Source organism: Typopeltis vanoorti, chromosome 14 (genome assembly GCF_054136105.1).
Source record: "Typopeltis vanoorti isolate ZY-2024b chromosome 14, IOZ_Tvanoo_1.0, whole genome shotgun sequence".
NCBI classification, from domain to species: domain Eukaryota; kingdom Metazoa; phylum Arthropoda; class Arachnida; order Uropygi; family Thelyphonidae; genus Typopeltis; species Typopeltis vanoorti.
The window spans coordinates 103,205,200-103,222,632 of NC_143562.1; the positions used below are offsets into that span (position 1 = coordinate 103,205,200).

Sequence of the window (17,433 nt, forward strand, 5' to 3'; positions counted from 1 at the left end):
TTTTCATTTTTGGGGGTGATTAAAAAAAAATTCAATTATAAAAAATTTATCAATTATATTTGAATAATATACATACTGTAAATATGAAAGTATGAAAAATACATAATATAAAAGAATATAAAAACAAACTGAAATATTCACTTTTCAGATGCTGTGCAGATTTGTATGTTTCTTGAATCGTTTGAACCATCCAGAACTAGCTTTAATGTACTCTCCGTGTCCGTGATGCTGGTCTGCTCTTTTAAATCCTTATATAAGGACATAGCCTTCTCCTAGATAATCAGTAAACTTAACAGTATCCGCTTCTGTGTCAGATCATCGATCCAGTGAGACAACAATTTCTCCATCTCTGATATTGATCTGAGCCTCTTGGTAATAATTGTGCCCTTCGACGATACCGCACCTTTCGTGCTTTCAACAATGCAAACTTTATCCTTCGCTATTGTATTCACTGTCAAAATAGGTAGATTTATTTCCTGAGCTATTGTTGGTAGAATTTTCCCACCTTCATACATACAAATTATTTTCAACTTTTCTTCTAAAATAATTGCAGACCTTTGTTTTTTAGATTTATTACAAGTGCATTCAGTTTTGCATTTGCATTCCATTTTAAGGGTAAAAAAACAACAAAAGTAGCAGTGATAACAAGTGACTGAGCTAACCGCGCAATGCATCTACTATTGTACTGCAACAAGGCTGTCAAAGATGTACCTGCGCAAAGCTCCAAACATGTTCATACACGCTAGTAGATATTTTACCATAACTTTGAATTTACGTAAGTCGCTGGTTACATAACACGGGGTGTAACTGTGCTATACCCTTTACACTCAATCCCAGTTACAACATCTCACTCTGATAGCTAGGTTTCACTGACCAACAACCTTAGACTACAACATATTCAATAAAACGATGAACTGAATCCTTTTGATTTACAAATTCAACTTATGTAAAATTCGAGTTACACCCCGAGTTACGCATTACTTACGTAACTCGGGGTGTAACTATTTTCAGGAATGACAGAAGATATAGCAGAGGAGGAGGAGGAGGAGGATCCTACTAATGATATCAGATGACTAGAGTCTAGTAATGATGCCCTTGCTTTTTCCTATACTTAGATCTAATAACCATGCTTAGTGCCATTCATATTATTATCATGTTTGCATACTGCTTTTGTACATCTTAAGTTGACCAGGGCTTGGAGAATGGATATGAATTTTGGATGCCTTTTTGCCACTGAGGATGATTTCTCTGACTCACTCGGTGCAGGTGTCTGGGTCAGAAGAGCAGAGCAGTAATCATGTAGTAGGAAAGAAGAGTAAGTTCCAGAGATCATCCCACTTTGTACCATTGTAGGGCCAGAGGACACAAGGTTGGGTGTAGTCAAAGGAAGGATGTCATCTGAGACTGGAAACTTGCACTAAATTGTGGTCTGAGATGCAGAGAGGAGAAGTAACTTCTACAGTTTGTCTGGAAGGAGAACTAGTTAAAATAAAATGAAGGGTGTTGTTGAGAGTGGAGGGAATTATCTAGAATTCGGGTGGGTAGCCACACAATTTGCATTAGATTGTGGTTTATAGCAAAAACTTCCACATCACACCTGGCTTGATCTTTAGTGTTTGTGAAGAGGAGCCAGTTGGAGTTGTGGACATTCAGATTACCTAGGATGTGACTTCGCTATTTGGGTAGCTTGATCATAGATGGTCAAGTTTCATGGAGAAGAAGATGAAGAGGTCTTTGTGGTTTTCAGAGTTTGGCGACTGGTTAATGCAGCAGATGAATGTTACTAAGTGGGGCAAGGAAACCTTCAGCCAGAAGAGGTCAAAAGCAGGGGATTCAAAATTTGGCATTCTCTGCAGTGTTAGAACATACAAAGACACTGGTGTGACTTTTGAGTGAAATGAATCATGAAGAGTATAATTTAAACATTGAAGGTGAACTGTGGTTGATGTAGTTGTAATTTGGGTTTCTGTTAAGAGGAGGAGGTCAGGTTTGGATTTCTACAAGTGGTGATGTATGTTGTTCATGTTGGAATTTCTGCCGCAGATGTTTGTGAAACAGACATGGAAATTATTTTTTTTTTGGTAGGGATGATCCTGATAAGTTTGGAATATTGTGCTTGATTTAAATTGTTTGGATGAACTGGTTGTTGAGGGAAATTTATTATGTTCACAGTGTTGCCATCATTGTTTGTCTGTTTCATTTTTCATTTTTGGTTTATTATTAGATGAAAGAAAAGAGTAGGAAATAGACTCGTGAACATGACACAATACAGAAAGTGACCGTCTACTTGCCATTGTGTGGCTTCGACAGTTCCTACCCTGTACCACTACCCGGACTCCCTCACCAAAAACAACCTGCCAGAATATGTGGCAGCAGGATTATGCACCAGTTGACAAGAAAACCTCCTGACTTGTGTATTACCAAAACTATTTTCTTGGTCTTTCTCTTCCTCCATGTCCATTAATTGGCCTCTAGAGAGCAAAAGCGCTGAACATAGGTGAAGGTGGATGTCTGAGTTGGCCTCCGAACCATCTCAGTTGGCTTTTTTGAATTGGTTCTATTAAGGATATCTGCTGGCTTTCTTCAAGAATGACAGTATTAGGAATGTGATCTTGCCATGTATATCCTAGTATGGTTCGAATGCATGTTATCCCAAAACTATTGATGATATTAACTTCACGTCTGCTTACCATATGTAAATATGGCTTGACTGATAGTTTTGTAGAAATGAATTTTGGTATTTATAGTGATGAGATTGGATTTCCAGATATTAAACTTTTATAGAATTGAAGAGCTTTGCGCTTTCTTTTCTCTGTCAGGTAGAGTATCAGCATAGGAACCAAGGTATTGAAAATCATTTACATTCTTCAAGAATGTGGTCATTTAGTGTAATATTTCCTTCTGTTCTGTTCTTTAGGACTTTAGTTTTACTGTTATTGACTGCCAACCTATTCAGTGCTGCATTTTGACATAAATTATCTAGGTGGTTTTGGGCATTCTGAATGTTAGTGTCAATCAGCATAACATCATCTGCAAAGCAGACTGCTTATGTGGGTTTGTCATTCCATATCTTTAAGAGTTATTATGCACCCATTTCCTGTGAGTCTGAATACATAATCAATGCCAATAATAAAAAGATATGGTGGCAAAGAGTCTCCACGAAGAACTCCAGTGGAAATAGGAAAGCTCTCAGTCATCTCTCAATTAACCATTATTCTTGCATGATAATTCTAGTATGGTTCTGCTATTGCTTTGATTATTTTCAAAGTTATATCATAATAACTGAGGATTTTGAGCATTCTTTGCCTGTTGATTAAATCTAAGGCTTTTTGAGAAATCTATGAAGTTTAAGATTAAGGAAAGTTTTTTATCTCTTGCTCTTTCTAGCAGCCTTTTAAGGCAGGGATGTGCTCAACAAGGTTTCTGTTTTTCAAGAAATCTACGTAATTTTTGAGCAGAAGAGATGTTGTATATGGTTCAGTTCAGTTTAGAAGCATCTTGTTATAGATTTTGAGTGTAGTAGTATGATTCCTCTGTAATTTTCTAGATTGTTTAAATTGCCTTTTTTGGGCATTTCCATTGTGAATGAATGTTGGATGTAGCTAGAGCTGTATTACAGGTATTTAACAGTTGTTTTCAAAGGTCTTTTCCTCCATGTTTAATAGCCTCTGCTGTTATATCATATCATCCAATTTAAGTGCTTCTCATTCTTTTGGGTTTTAGTGCCGTTTCAAATTCTTGTATTGTAAAATTGTTACACATAATGGGAATTTCTTTAGTTTTGTTTAGTTTTATTACAGAAATATAATTTCTTGTCACATAGAATATACTCTCAAGCCCAGCAGAAAAACTTATTCTGAAACATTACTTTTTTTCCGAAAACAGTTCAGTATTTGGAAATAGCCAAGAATTAAGCAAGCTGCTGCTACTTTAGAATCACACCCTTGTGAGTAAGATATTGATATAATAATAAAGCATAGAAGTAAAACAGAAAACAAAAAAGAGCATGTTACATGTTAATATGCAATTTTTTTTTTCAATTAAATTCAACTGTGTAATTATGTGTATATTTTAGAAATTAAGAAAATTGTCATCTTATAGAGAACTAATTATTTGTATATGACATGAATACATATTTCATTCATTTGATATTATTTATATATTTACAGATGAAATGGCAACTTACTTGAGGTACGTGAGGCGGCTAGATTTCTTTGAAACACCTGATTATGATTATTTGCGAAAGTTGTTTCAAGATCTCTTTGAAAAGAAGGGCTACATCGATGATGGTGACTTTGACTGGACAGGAAAGCAACTGGTAAGAGACAAAGATTCATTTCGGACTTTTGTATTTCATGACTTTCAACTGAAAACTTACAGAATATATAAATATTCTATAGTTGTACATGTTTAGTTTCAGCCTCTACAGAATACAAAAAAAAAAAAAAAATTGCACCCCAATCTCATACTCATTTTTCTAAGTACTTACTTATCAATAAAATTCACTCTAGAAAATCATATGAGGATTTAAAATTGGATTAGGATCCCCAGCTGGTTTCCTTTCTTACATTATGTGCTGAATCTTTCTGGTTATCTAGCTCTGATCCTTAAGGATAGTTTGCTTCAAGACTTAAACATGACATTAATTTGCTATAAATTCCAAGATGGATATTAAAAACTGGTGATTTACAACTCAAATATACACTATTGCTCGATATAATGTTCCATTTATGCCATATAATTGAAGCATTTTGAACAGTTTTTCTCTTGGTACTTAGTTATATGCCTTTTCCAGGTTTTAAAAAAAAAAAGTGGGGGAGGAATCTTAAATACAAATTATCGTTCTATTCCCATAATTTCTTGACTATTTGTATTAAAGCAATAGTGATCTCCTGACAGTCTTTGTTTGGCCTGAACCGAGCTTGTTCTCTAAGTTTCCCTTCCACAATTTTTTTTAACCTATTAAATATAGTAGCATAAATCTTACCTGGAACACCCAGTAGAAAAATTCTTCTGCAGTTCTCACATTGTTTTATTTCCCTTTTATAGATGGGTACTACACGAGCTCTATTCCGATCATCTGGAATTTGACCCTCTCACCATTTCAGTCCTTTTCACTATTATCTGCTGCTTGTCTAGAATATCTTTACCTTCAATTTTCATGTCATCTTTATAATCTCTGATTCCTTTTACAGTACTTTTTTCCCCCCTTCATTTCTAAGCTTTTTAATAGCTTCCTAAACATTTTGCCACCTTCCTGATATTTATCTCCTATATTCTGACTAAAAATCTTTCCAGTACATTTGTTTAGCTACTCTTATGCATTTCTTCACATTTGCATTCTTACATATTTTTCAGTATTCTTTCATAGAATGTTGACCTTTCTAGAAACTTTCTTTTTCATGAGTACCTTTTACTCCCCGAGTCCACCATGGAGTTCTGATTTTTCAATCCTTGCATGCAACTTCACATGATTCGGTCAGTTTTCTTTGAAGTCTGCCACTGCGCCTCCAGGGTTTGATTCTTGTTTTCAGATTCATTTTTTCCTCTAATAGTACTTGTATATTGGTTTTTATAGTTAATTTTTGAAAACTGTTTTACTTTGGTTCTTTTTAAAATTTGTTTTACATTTTTTCTTTTCAATAAGCCATTCCAACTCAAAACTAAATGATGATCATTTCCTGTTCTCTGTATGTGTGCACTAGGTGAAAACTACTATACAACAATGTGATGAACTCAAGGATAGAAGACATTAAACAAATTATGTTGGAGGCTTAATGGATTTTTTACAATACTCAGAAAGGATTAAAACAGAATTTAATACTTCTTATATTTTGTCTCAGTGACTGAGACATCTTCAGGGATTACAAAAAAACTAATGAAACATAATAACAAAACTAAAATAACATAATTTAGTGTCACCCACGTGGTTGGGCTTAGTATTGTTTGTTATTTGTGTTTATGTTACATTAGTTTTTTTGTAATCCCAGAAGATGTCTCAGTGACTGAGACAAAATATAGGAAGTATTAAATTCTGTTTTAATCCTTTCTGAGTGTTGTAAAAAATCCATTAAGCCTCTACACACAGATTAAACAAATTAATTTATACACTTAGAAATTACAAATATAAAGTTTTTCATTGCATTTAAAAAGCAGGTGTCATGAGGCTTCAGAGCTTGCTTTCTTTGATGAAATTTGTATCTGAAAATACTGTGATGTAGTAATTTTGAATTATCACAAAGAATCTTGTTGCTAATGTTAATTCCATGGTGGGCCTCTCTGAACTTACATGATTTTATGTCTAATATATCTTTGATGTTTGTTTCTGCTTTTCAGTTTAAAATGGCATGTTTGACCAAAGTTGAATAACAGAGCATTGGAACTTAATGAAGGCCTGGTGAAAAATAGTTTTCAAGAATTCTGAATAATGGACTGTTCATGGCACTTCTGTCAACTTGGTATAGATTTTATTCTTTTTCTATATATTTACCCTTGGTAAATATATAGAAGTTTACAGATTCAAATAACTAGCCAGTTCTTAATACAGATAAGCAATCAAGGCAGGAACAAAAGTTGCAAAGTAACAACAAACTTCCAAAAACTAAACCCCCTATGGAGCTGACAGAATTATAATTACAAATAAATTACATTGTATTGACATATGCACTAATCTTTTATGGAAGTGAAACTTGAATTCTTTTTAGCAAAGTTGAAAAGAGAGAGGAAGATGAAATGCATTAGAAATGGGATGCTATGCATGTCTCCTAAAAACCATATGCTAAAAATATATATAAAGTTGAAGTAGATAATCAGTATAGTTAACCCTTAGAGATCAGAGACATAGTTTATTATAATGTGAGGTTCATTATAGTGAATTTAAGGTAAAAATACTAACCCCTAAACTCCATTCCCATGAAACAAAAGAAATCATGATAGATAAAAAAAAATTACAACAGAATTAACACAAAAGAAATTGCAAGAAATAAAAGAAATCATGAAAAATAGCACAAAAGAAATCAGGAAACAACAATGGAAATTACTAATAATAAAAGAAATCATGAGAAATAAAAGAAAAATTAAATAAAATCGCCACAAACAACACAGGTGAAATATTGGGATATTAAAAATCTTGCAAGAAATTGCAGGCAACAGAACAAATGAAATAAAGGGAATTTGTACATTGATGACACAACCCAGAGAATTAGTATGAACCATGCATAAAGCATACAAAATGTCAATATGGAAAAAGTACAAATGCAAACAATAATGGAAGACAAAGGAAAGAACTAGAAGAGCATGGTAATATAAAAATGAAAATCCAGAATTAATGTATAAATATCAAAATGTTACATTAGCATAAATTAATGTCACTTATCTAAGATCTTCATAATGAACTAAATATGTTTAGTCTGTACCATCATCATCAAATTCCTGCCATTTACCCTCAAGGGGTGTACAGGATATGACAGTACTACATGAAAAAATTACATCATTACTAACTTCCTATCTACAATTTTCCTCCAAATCAGTCTGTTGCTTGTCAAGACTCCAACATTATCAGGCTTATATTTCTATCGTCTAAGGCACTTTGTACCGTATCAATCCACCTATATCTTGGTCTTCCTCTGGGTCGTTTTCCTGCCAACCTGGCAGAGAACACTTGTTTTGCTAATCTTTCTTCACCCATTCTGTTTAGGTGACCATACCACCTGAGATTAGCTCTGCTACGCATTCGTGGATGCTGACAATGTTAAGTTCTTTCCTAATATCCTCGTTTTTAATATGATATTGCCATTGATGCCATCTGTTCATGCCTATAATCTTTCTCAGGACTCTCATATCGATGGTCTCTAGTCTTTGGTCAAGTGTTTTACTTCTGACCCAGCTCTCAGATCCATAAGTTAAAATTGGTTTGAACACAGTCTTGTATACAGCTAATTTAGTGTTCCGACTAATTTCTTTCTTATTCCATATGAATTTATTCAATTGACTTCCCACGATACCAACTTTGCTAATTCTGTTGTCTATTTCTATATTTAGTTTACCATCTTCAGTAAAAATAGTGCCTAAGTAGCTGAAATGTTTTACTTGTTCCACAGGTTCTCCATTCACAACACAGTTGACATTTTCAATGATTCTGCCTATTTTCATTGTCTTTGTCTTTTTATTGCTGACCTTCATACCATATCTATTACAACAGCTATTCAATTTAGTCAGAGAATCTTGCAGACTTGTAGCGGATTTATTTAGAAGTATAACATCATCCGCATAAAGCAAAGAGCTGACATTAACATCTCCAATTTTGATATCAGGTTTAATACCACATTCCTTCATAATGTGATCCGTATAGATAATGAATAACAGAGGGGATAATGTACATCCTTGTCTCACACCAGATTTAACATTAAACCATCTTCCTGTACTTCCTTCAATTCTAACTGCTGACTCACAACTCAAATGAAGACTAAGTATTGCTTGATATAATGCCCCATTGACACCATATAACTGCAGCGTATTGAATAGCTTCTCTCTTGGCACCTTGTCATATGCCTTTTCCAAATCGACAAAACTTAAATACAGATCTTTGTTATATTCCCAAGCTTTCTCGACTATTTGTCGTAAAGTGAAGATCTGATCCTGACAGCCTCTATTTGGCCTGAATCCAGCTTGTTCTTCACCAAGCTTTTCTTCCACAATTCTTCTCAACCGTTTCTCAAGTATACTTGCATAGATCTTGCCAGGAACACTCAGTAGGAAAATACCTCTGTAATTCTCACATTCAGTTTTATTTCCCTTTTTATATATGGGTACTATGAGAGCTCTACTCCAATCATCGGGAATTCGTCCCTCTGTCCAGGCTTTCTGAACTATGCAGTACAGCCACTGTAAGACTCTTATACCACCATACTTCAGCATTTCTGGTAGAATATCATCTACTCCTGCTGCCTTTCCACATTTCAAGCCTTTGATGGCTTTTTCTGCTTCAAGTATGGATATGTATTCCTGACTGCATGCCTGGTCAGTGTTTTTTATCACTGTGCTGTCATCACTGCTTGTTTCATTTAGCAGTTTTTCAAAGTAATTACTCCATACTTCAAGGATATCTTTTTCTCCTGTTTTCATTTCACCTTTATCATCTCTAATTCCTTTTACAGCACTCTTTCCTCCATTCCTAAGCTTCTTCAACAACCTCCAGAATATTTTGCCACCTTCTTGATATTTATTTTCTATATTCTTGCCAAAGTCCTCCCATGACTTTTGATTAGCTAGTTTTACACACTGTTTAGCTTTCTTACATTTGTCTCTGTATTCTGTAAGAGTAAAAGCTGACTTATTTGCCAAGAACTTTTGATATGCTTTCTTCTTTTCCTTCACTGCCTCTTTAACTTCCTGTGTCCACCAGGGAGTTCTGATTTTTTTATCCTTGCACACAACCTCACCACATGCCTCTCTGGCAGAATCAATCAATGTTTCCTTCAGAGTTTGCCACTGAATCTTCAAGGTTTGATTCCTGTTCTCAAACTCTTTCATTTCCTTTTCAATAATATTTCTGTATTTTAGTCTACAGTTCACATCTGAGAGCTGCTCAACTTTTATTCGCTTTAAAACTTTCTTACATGTTATTCTTTTCAATATGAAATTCAATTTTATCCTGCTCAAGACTAAATAGTGATCACTTCCAATTTCAAATCCTCTGTACACTCTGGTGTCCTGCACCAGGGAGAAAACATCACTATCAACAATAACATAGTCAATGAGACTTTTCTTATTCCTAGCCTCTTCTCTCCATGTGAATCTGTGCACATTTTTATGTTGGAACATGGTGTTAGTAATAACCAGTCCATGTCCTGAGCAGAAATCCAACAGATATTTGCCATTATTATTAGCTTTGCTCTTTTCTCCAAATTTTCCCAAAATATTTTTGTATGTCTCACAATCATTTCCTACTCTACTATTTAGATCCCCAACAAGGACCAACTTTTCCTTTTTCATTGTGTCAGTTGCTTTTTCTAAAGCCTCAAAAAATTCCTCCACTTCTACCTTAGTAGAACCTTCTGTGGGACCATAGGCACAAATAAGTCTCATTGTCCAGTTCCCCATTCTCATATTTGCCCACATTACTCTACTTGAGACTGACTGCCATTCAAGAAGATTAGCCTCGTATTTTGTGTTGAATACTATGGCTACTCCTTCTTTTCCTTGATTGTCATTGCCTGAATATAACATTTTGTATTTATTGCTCCGAAAGATCTCACCAGTTTTGGTCTTTTTTGTTTCAGTCACCCCTATTATGTCGATCTGGTACTTATCTAATTCCTCAGCTAGCTCCATTTCTTTGCCATTCAGGCTTCTTACATTGATAGTACCGATCTTTAACTCTGGTGATGTTGAGTTGGGGTTTGTTTTCAGATTTGTTCCAGTAGCTGACTTTTCGCTGTTCGCCCTGGTTCCCTGGCGAAAACAACGGGAACCTTGTTTAACCGGGCGACGCCCCAGCCGGCATGAAATTTTGTCATGTTGTACCATCATTTTTTATTTTGGTTTAACCAATAAGAATACAATTTGGTCGGCTAAATCCCAAATTGCCAGCCCATCCTCGTTCGTTCAGTATCAAAGTAGATACCCAACAGGGTGCCCCACGAGAAGGTGAGGATTGGACATTAGGTCAGAAGCCCTGGTCGGTTCTCCGCATTCCTTTAAAGGCTATGTGGAAGTCTCCTCTCAGTTATACAGCTTTGACCCTTAAGCACCCCTTGTGTCTGTACCATTAAATGCAAAAATAACCTGAAAAATTCATTTACAACTTGGTCATCTCCAATTACAAAGAGGAAGGGGACAAAAGCAGTGAATATTATGAATTTTAACTGGACTGATACCCAATTTGGCTTGTATAAATTGATACTGTTCTTTTACAAACTGTCAGAGAAATATTCACAATATACAGTATTTAATTCAAAGTTTAACAGTTTGTGCCAAGTAGTGTCCACATGTGGAAAAGGCAAATGCTAGTGGGAACCATATGTATGCTGTTTCGCATCAAGCATTCACATTTTCACAAAGCTCATATGGCATGTTAGTTGCAACTTTTTCAGTAGAAAATTTATTTGTAAAATTAGCCTTCGTGCGATGTCTTAATGGTATTGAAAATCTCAATAGCTGTTGTGCATATTTTCTGCAACTGAAATTTTGAAAGAGGATGTTAGGACAAATGTGTTTAGTTAGATACTGTTTAGTGCTACAATAAATCTCCTATGCTTACATGTATGCAGCATATTGTCTGTGGAGGGTGTATTTCATTATGAAGTGTCATTCCAGTTGTTTCTAATTTGTTACACATAGTACATAAACTGTAAATGCATCTGTACTATATTTAGTGATACAATAAAACTACTTATTTTCTTGCTTCTCCAGTATAGTCTGGTGAGGGTAGAATTTTTTTCATACTGTAGGAACATTTCATTCCAGTGTTCTAAAAGAACAGACTTGGTAAATAAAAATTCATCTATTCCTGAATAAAAATGAGTTCCTCAATGTATTAGAAGAAGTGGACTACATCAGTTGATCTCCAACAAAAGACTATCATATGCAGGATATCTAAGGATATTCATGAAAGGGCAGATAATTCGGATAATAATGATGATTGGGATATGTGCATATTATCTAAGGATAATGTTGGATTTAATATCCACTTGACTTATATAATTTTACATTGTTGAACTGAAGCCTTTTGGCTCTTTATTTTAGTAATTTTACGCACCGACTGAGAGTTCACTTACGAAAAACGCATCTCTCTGACATTTCAATTTCCTTAATACTGAATGAGAGTTTTTTGCTCTCTTAAGGTTTCTACTTGATATCTGAGGAGAACCAACCAGTTCAAAACAGCTGTCAGGTCAGTGAAACCTTATCAAAATGGACCAATAAAAGGGGAATATATAGACACTTGGGCGGTGCCTGTCTTCTATATGGTCCATACTAAAGCATTTCTTGCATGCAAGGAATGTATTCCTGTAAGCTCTCTAGTCAACCGAATGTGAATGTCCTAGTTCTACATTCGGCTTTGAAATAATGTTGGATCTAACATCCTCTTGACTTATATAATTTATAAGGGCTTTTCAACTTATATATAATATACTGCATATAATATATATAATACATATATATTATATGCAGTCAGTCCTGGTTGGTCAAGTGGGTAACATATCTGTTCTTCATCTGCTAGACTGTAGTTTTGAATTATTGCCATGAGCATGAATGTTTGTGAATGTCTTTAAGTGGGAGATGAATTCTTTGTCCAGTGTTGAGTCTGCTCTCTTGCTTATTGGAGCCCTGAAATGGCTTCAGTAAAGTTTCATGTTTGGTCTTTAGAGCAGTTTTTGGATGCCATAAAAAAATAATGAATAAATAACTAAAAATATATTAAAAAAAAAAAAAAAACTTGGCCCACTATCTATACACAAATATACAAACACTTTAACTTCTTTTCTAATTCTGCTCTTTGTAAAAATATTCTACTACAAGCATTTCAGAGTGTATAATTAATAATATAAGAATAGCATTTCTGTATAATCCTAATTCATTGGTAATCCAAAACTTTCTCACTGAGCAGAGGTATATAAATTTTTAAGGTAGAGTAACTTGATTAAAAAATTACCATTAATCAAAAAATAACGATTTAAAAGTTGTCATTTCCTGCATTCCTCACCCCTCCACTGTGTTTGTACACTCTTCCCTTTATGTAGCATTGCCCTTAGAAGGTGATGACAACTATAAAGATTTAAGTTAGTAAGTCAGCACCTAACTAATTTTCCACTTTAAAATTGATAGATTAGGATACTACCATCAATTTCTACTATGAGATGTTTTACAGAAACCCTCAGGCATTATCCTAACCTAAATATGTTAGGACTATATGCATTCTCCAAGTTTTGGGAGAAATTTTATTCTTGATTGGCAGCACCTTCTGTTAAGCTGGAACCAGTGTCATTTTTAAGTAATTAAATAATTTATTTTCTATTGGAATATTTGTTCTGTATAAACGTACTATCAGCTTTAGAAAGATTTTTCACTTGGTATATAGTGACTGGTGGGTTTGCTTCATTTGCCTTAGTATCCACAATTTACAGCACACTTCCTTTTGGTGAAAAAGAATGACAGGTTAAATTAATGCAGAAGTCATATATTTTCCATATGTTTCTGACACTAGCTACCACTGATGAATCCTCAGTAAATGTTGAAACCAATCTGGACAGTAACCCTTTCCATATTTAGCAATATGCATGTCTGAAAGAAATTATGCTGTGAATTATGAAATACTTAAAGCAGTTGATTTGAGGTCAATAGCATCTATATACAGTTAACTAGTAGTGAAGATATTTGATGCATAAACTTTGATTACACTTGAGTAAACAATCAAAATTAGAATATAATATCTTATCTGTTATAACGTGCCATCTGCTGTTTATATTTGCATGTTGTTCTTGCATTTGCATTTCACAACTCTGAGAGTCAAAAAAACAGTAATACTATTCAAAGTAGTTTGTCAGTTTCATTTAATGACGAATGCTATATCTTGATACCTTGATGAATTATTCATTTAACTAAAATAAAAGCATGTTTTCAAATTCAACTTCACAATTACAACTTCGTTTAAAAAATACAGATTTTTTTATTGATCATTATAATAATTTACAAACTAGAAAATGCACTGACTAGTTTTGCACACACATAAATAACAGAAACAATCAAAATGAGGCAATTATGTTGTGTGACATGTATCATCTGCCTCTTTGGATAGTTTCAGGGTAATTGTTGGAGAAGTTTGTCTAGCATGTTGAGAGATCTAATTATAAATTTCTTGACATCATTTAAGATGAGACACATTTCTTTTCACGAAGCCATGTGGATGAATGGCCTTAGTGGATTCCTTGATTAGATTTGAAAAGTTTTCAACATGATAGGGCATCGTGGCTATGTCCTTGTTGATGATTTATTGTGGATGCATGATGTGCAAGCTCAGATTTTTCCTCTTCTGTATTCTGCATTGTTGAGATGTTCCTTTTTTCTTATTTCAAAACTGTTGTTTATCTGACATATGCATTGTTAACTACAAGTCTATAAGATACATATGCGATGTAGACTAAAAGAGCATGGAATTCTATAAACACCTGGATGTTTGTAGAAGTGATCCAAAGAGACAATGGACAGTTTTTAATTCTAAGCTACTTGGATATTATGACTCTTGAGCAGGGCAGCAGTCCTGATGGAGAAATTTCTGAGGTGTGGGATGAAACCAATCTCTGTACTTGAATGTGTTTGTGGTCAGAGTATCAGAAAACAGCATCTGCTGGGTAGTGTTCCTTAATATCTATTAAGGAAAAACTGATGAAGAAGAGACTCAAGCTATTTTTAGCTTGTCTTCAACTTTTAAAATAGAATTGCTCATTTTATAATTTCTGGTATGGATGGTGAAGAAATGAAGCATGAAGATAGTGCCCAGTATGAGTTAGCTTCCAGATGTCCAACAAAATGCTGCCTTTTGGATTTTTTTGAGATTAGAAAATCAAAAGAAAGAGTAGTTTATCTGCCTTCTCTAATTGATTCTTGGATAGAACAATCTCAGATAGAATGAAGAAAGTAGTTTAAATCGTATATATATACATATCTTGTTTTCAAACTATAAAGATATTATGATCATATCTTCATCAGATAGTATATTGTGGTAGCTTGATATTTTTTCAGTTTTCCTCAGAAGAGTGAGATAAGGAACCTCCCATGGCCAGTCTGAAAAGTTGCTTATAAAGACAATTGTTCTATTTAAAGAAGTTGGACTGAAGGAGTACTCAGTCTAATGACATCTGTTGAGAAGTGCTTCTTGATAAGGCTTAACACTTCATCAAAAGGAGTGCAATGTTGGTATAAAGCGAGACCATATCCAGACTTGCAAGGATGTCAAATGATGAGATTATTTATAATCATGCCACAGGTACCTTTAAAGATTAAACAATGAGATTGAAATATCTAATAAAATTCAGTTTCCATCCTACACATCAGAGATCTCTCTCCATTTCAATTGCAGTCCTACTCAGAAGTCATAATATCTGAGCAGCTTGTAATAGCAAGGGTTATTACAAGCCTCTCCAAACTGCCCATTCTCTTTAAATCTCTAGACGACAGCAATCGCTTCAACAAGCATTTGGATGTTTATGGAATTCCATGTTCTTGTGGTCTACTTTACTGTCAGATAAACAGCAGTTTTGAAATGAGACAAAAAGGAACATCTCAGTGATTGGAATATAGAAGAGAGGGGAAATCTAGGCTTGCACATCATGCATCTATGGCAAATCACGCTATCGATTGGGATAGATACCATTCCCTACCTTGAAGTCAGCTTTGTTTCATCTCTAATCAAAAATCCATTTCAGGCATTCACTCCCATGGCTTCCCCAATAGAAACTAGCATCTTATCTTAAATAACATTGAATAATCTGTAATCAGATCTTGCAATATATTAGACCTCATCTTCTCCAACAATCACTTCGACTATTCAGAGACAGCTGACATGTGCCATGCATTATTACTTTGTTTTGATTGATCTAATAGTTTATCTCAATGTTGTTTTAATTTTTTCATCCCTTCTCAACCTATCATCTTGAAGAAGCCACTAGATATAATGTGCAAAATTAATCACTGCATTTTCTTATTGTAAATTATAACAACTAATAATTTTTTTTTTTTTTTCTTAAAGTAAAAGGATGTAAAAAGTGCTTTTACTGTAAATTGCTCATTTACCTTGGATAACTAAATTTCAGATTTCTTGCTTAAGTTTTTAATGATGATGTACACTAAGTTAACAGCATGTACATTTCAGAAGTCACTATGCTCATTACAAATGCTTGAATGGATGTTTTTATTTTAATTTTTTGTAACTTGAAACTAACCTAACACTCTACTTAGTTTCTGCATTAAATTACTTGCATGTGTGGATATGAATTTTGCTATTGCCATAATTTTAACATTTCTTACTTTTTTTATATGCATATATCTATTTTCATTTACTCTGTCTGCATGTGCTTATCTTTTTCATCTTTTGCTTGCATAAGCCTCCAAACTTCCTTCAGCTGAAACAACTACGCAATGTTCTTCCTTCTGATGTCAGTCACCCACGATCAGGAAAGGTTTGTATTTACAGGGCTGTATTTACAGGGCTGTATTTGTATTTAAGATAGAATTATAAATTGTTCTAGCTATGTATTAAAATTTGCATAAAACTAATAATTATTTATCAATTTTAACATGTTGCTTATACACCTATCAGCACTTTTCATCAGACTATTTGCTAATGCAAACTGAGGGATTTCAGTAATGAGGTTACTTTCTTTACCCATTTTCTGACAAGATGCAATGAGTACTGAAACTTGGCTGGTGAGAGAAGTGAGTAATCCATCCATCCATTCATTTGCAAAAATTAGGTATGCACTGCCATGCAGTCTTATGATGTAGATTTGCTGGTAATTAATTTTAGATGCACTTGTGTACATCCTTCTGATGTGTTCAAATTGCAAAGAGTTTTGGGTTCTATTATTAATTATCGTAAACTATGAGTAGATTAATATTTCAAATAATTTCACTAAAATGTGATATGAATTAAAATTAAAACAAGGGTATTTATGATGGAACAAGTAGCAGGAAATTCTAATTGCATATCAGTCAGCATCATATAAATTTAGTGAGCTTAAAGATGGATGATGAGGTTTTTTTTTTTTGTGTGTGTGTGTGTGTGTGTGTGTGTGTGTTCTAGGTAAACTAGAGGTCATCCATATAAATTGAGTAAGAGTGTGGTTAGCAAAGGAGCAAGCACTAAATTTTTTGCTTAGAGAGTGGTGAATGAGTGGAACAGATTGCCAAATTCGGTTGTATGTATGTTGTCAGTGAATGATATCAAGGTAAAATGACAGATATTGTACAGATATTGACAATTGTTGATAATGTTTTTAAGATGAATCTCCTGTGATGAGTTTATGGACTCAATGGAGGTGCCTGTATATGTAATAATTATATATATGAGTTCTGATCTTATATAGTGTTGAAGATTTGTAATTTGTGCTGATGATAGCCTGCAATGGAAAATCATATAGAAGAATTACACATACATATATGGTCTTCCACACTATTAGTATACTATAGGTTGACCAACCTCTCATGGATGGATTCCCCATTATTAAAAAAGTTCCTTAAGCAACTGACAGTCATGAAGTCTGATAAGATCAAATATCTTCCTACTCCAAATATGTCTGCCCTGTGCATACACTGCTACTTCATACCACTGAATGTCAATTCTGTTTTAGGGTCTTATCTGATATTGTCAGTATCCTCATTTGGACTCCCCCCTCCAACATTATTATTATTTACAAAGTCATACCATCTTACTCC

The 17,433-nt window shown here is 34.1% G+C and overlaps 1 protein-coding gene across 2 annotated transcripts in view; it reads left to right on the plus strand.

Moving 5' to 3' along the window:
- Positions 1 to 17,433, plus strand: part of LOC150099811 (casein kinase I-like) — a 211,494-nt gene that overhangs the window by 145,916 nt on the left and 48,145 nt on the right. For both annotated transcript variants that reach the window (XM_090404498.1, XM_090404499.1), the window contains exon 7: positions 4,170 to 4,318. In XM_090404498.1, coding sequence (XP_090260624.1) covers positions 4,170 to 4,318 — 149 coding nt within the window. The remainder of the gene's footprint in view (positions 1 to 4,169; positions 4,319 to 17,433) is intronic.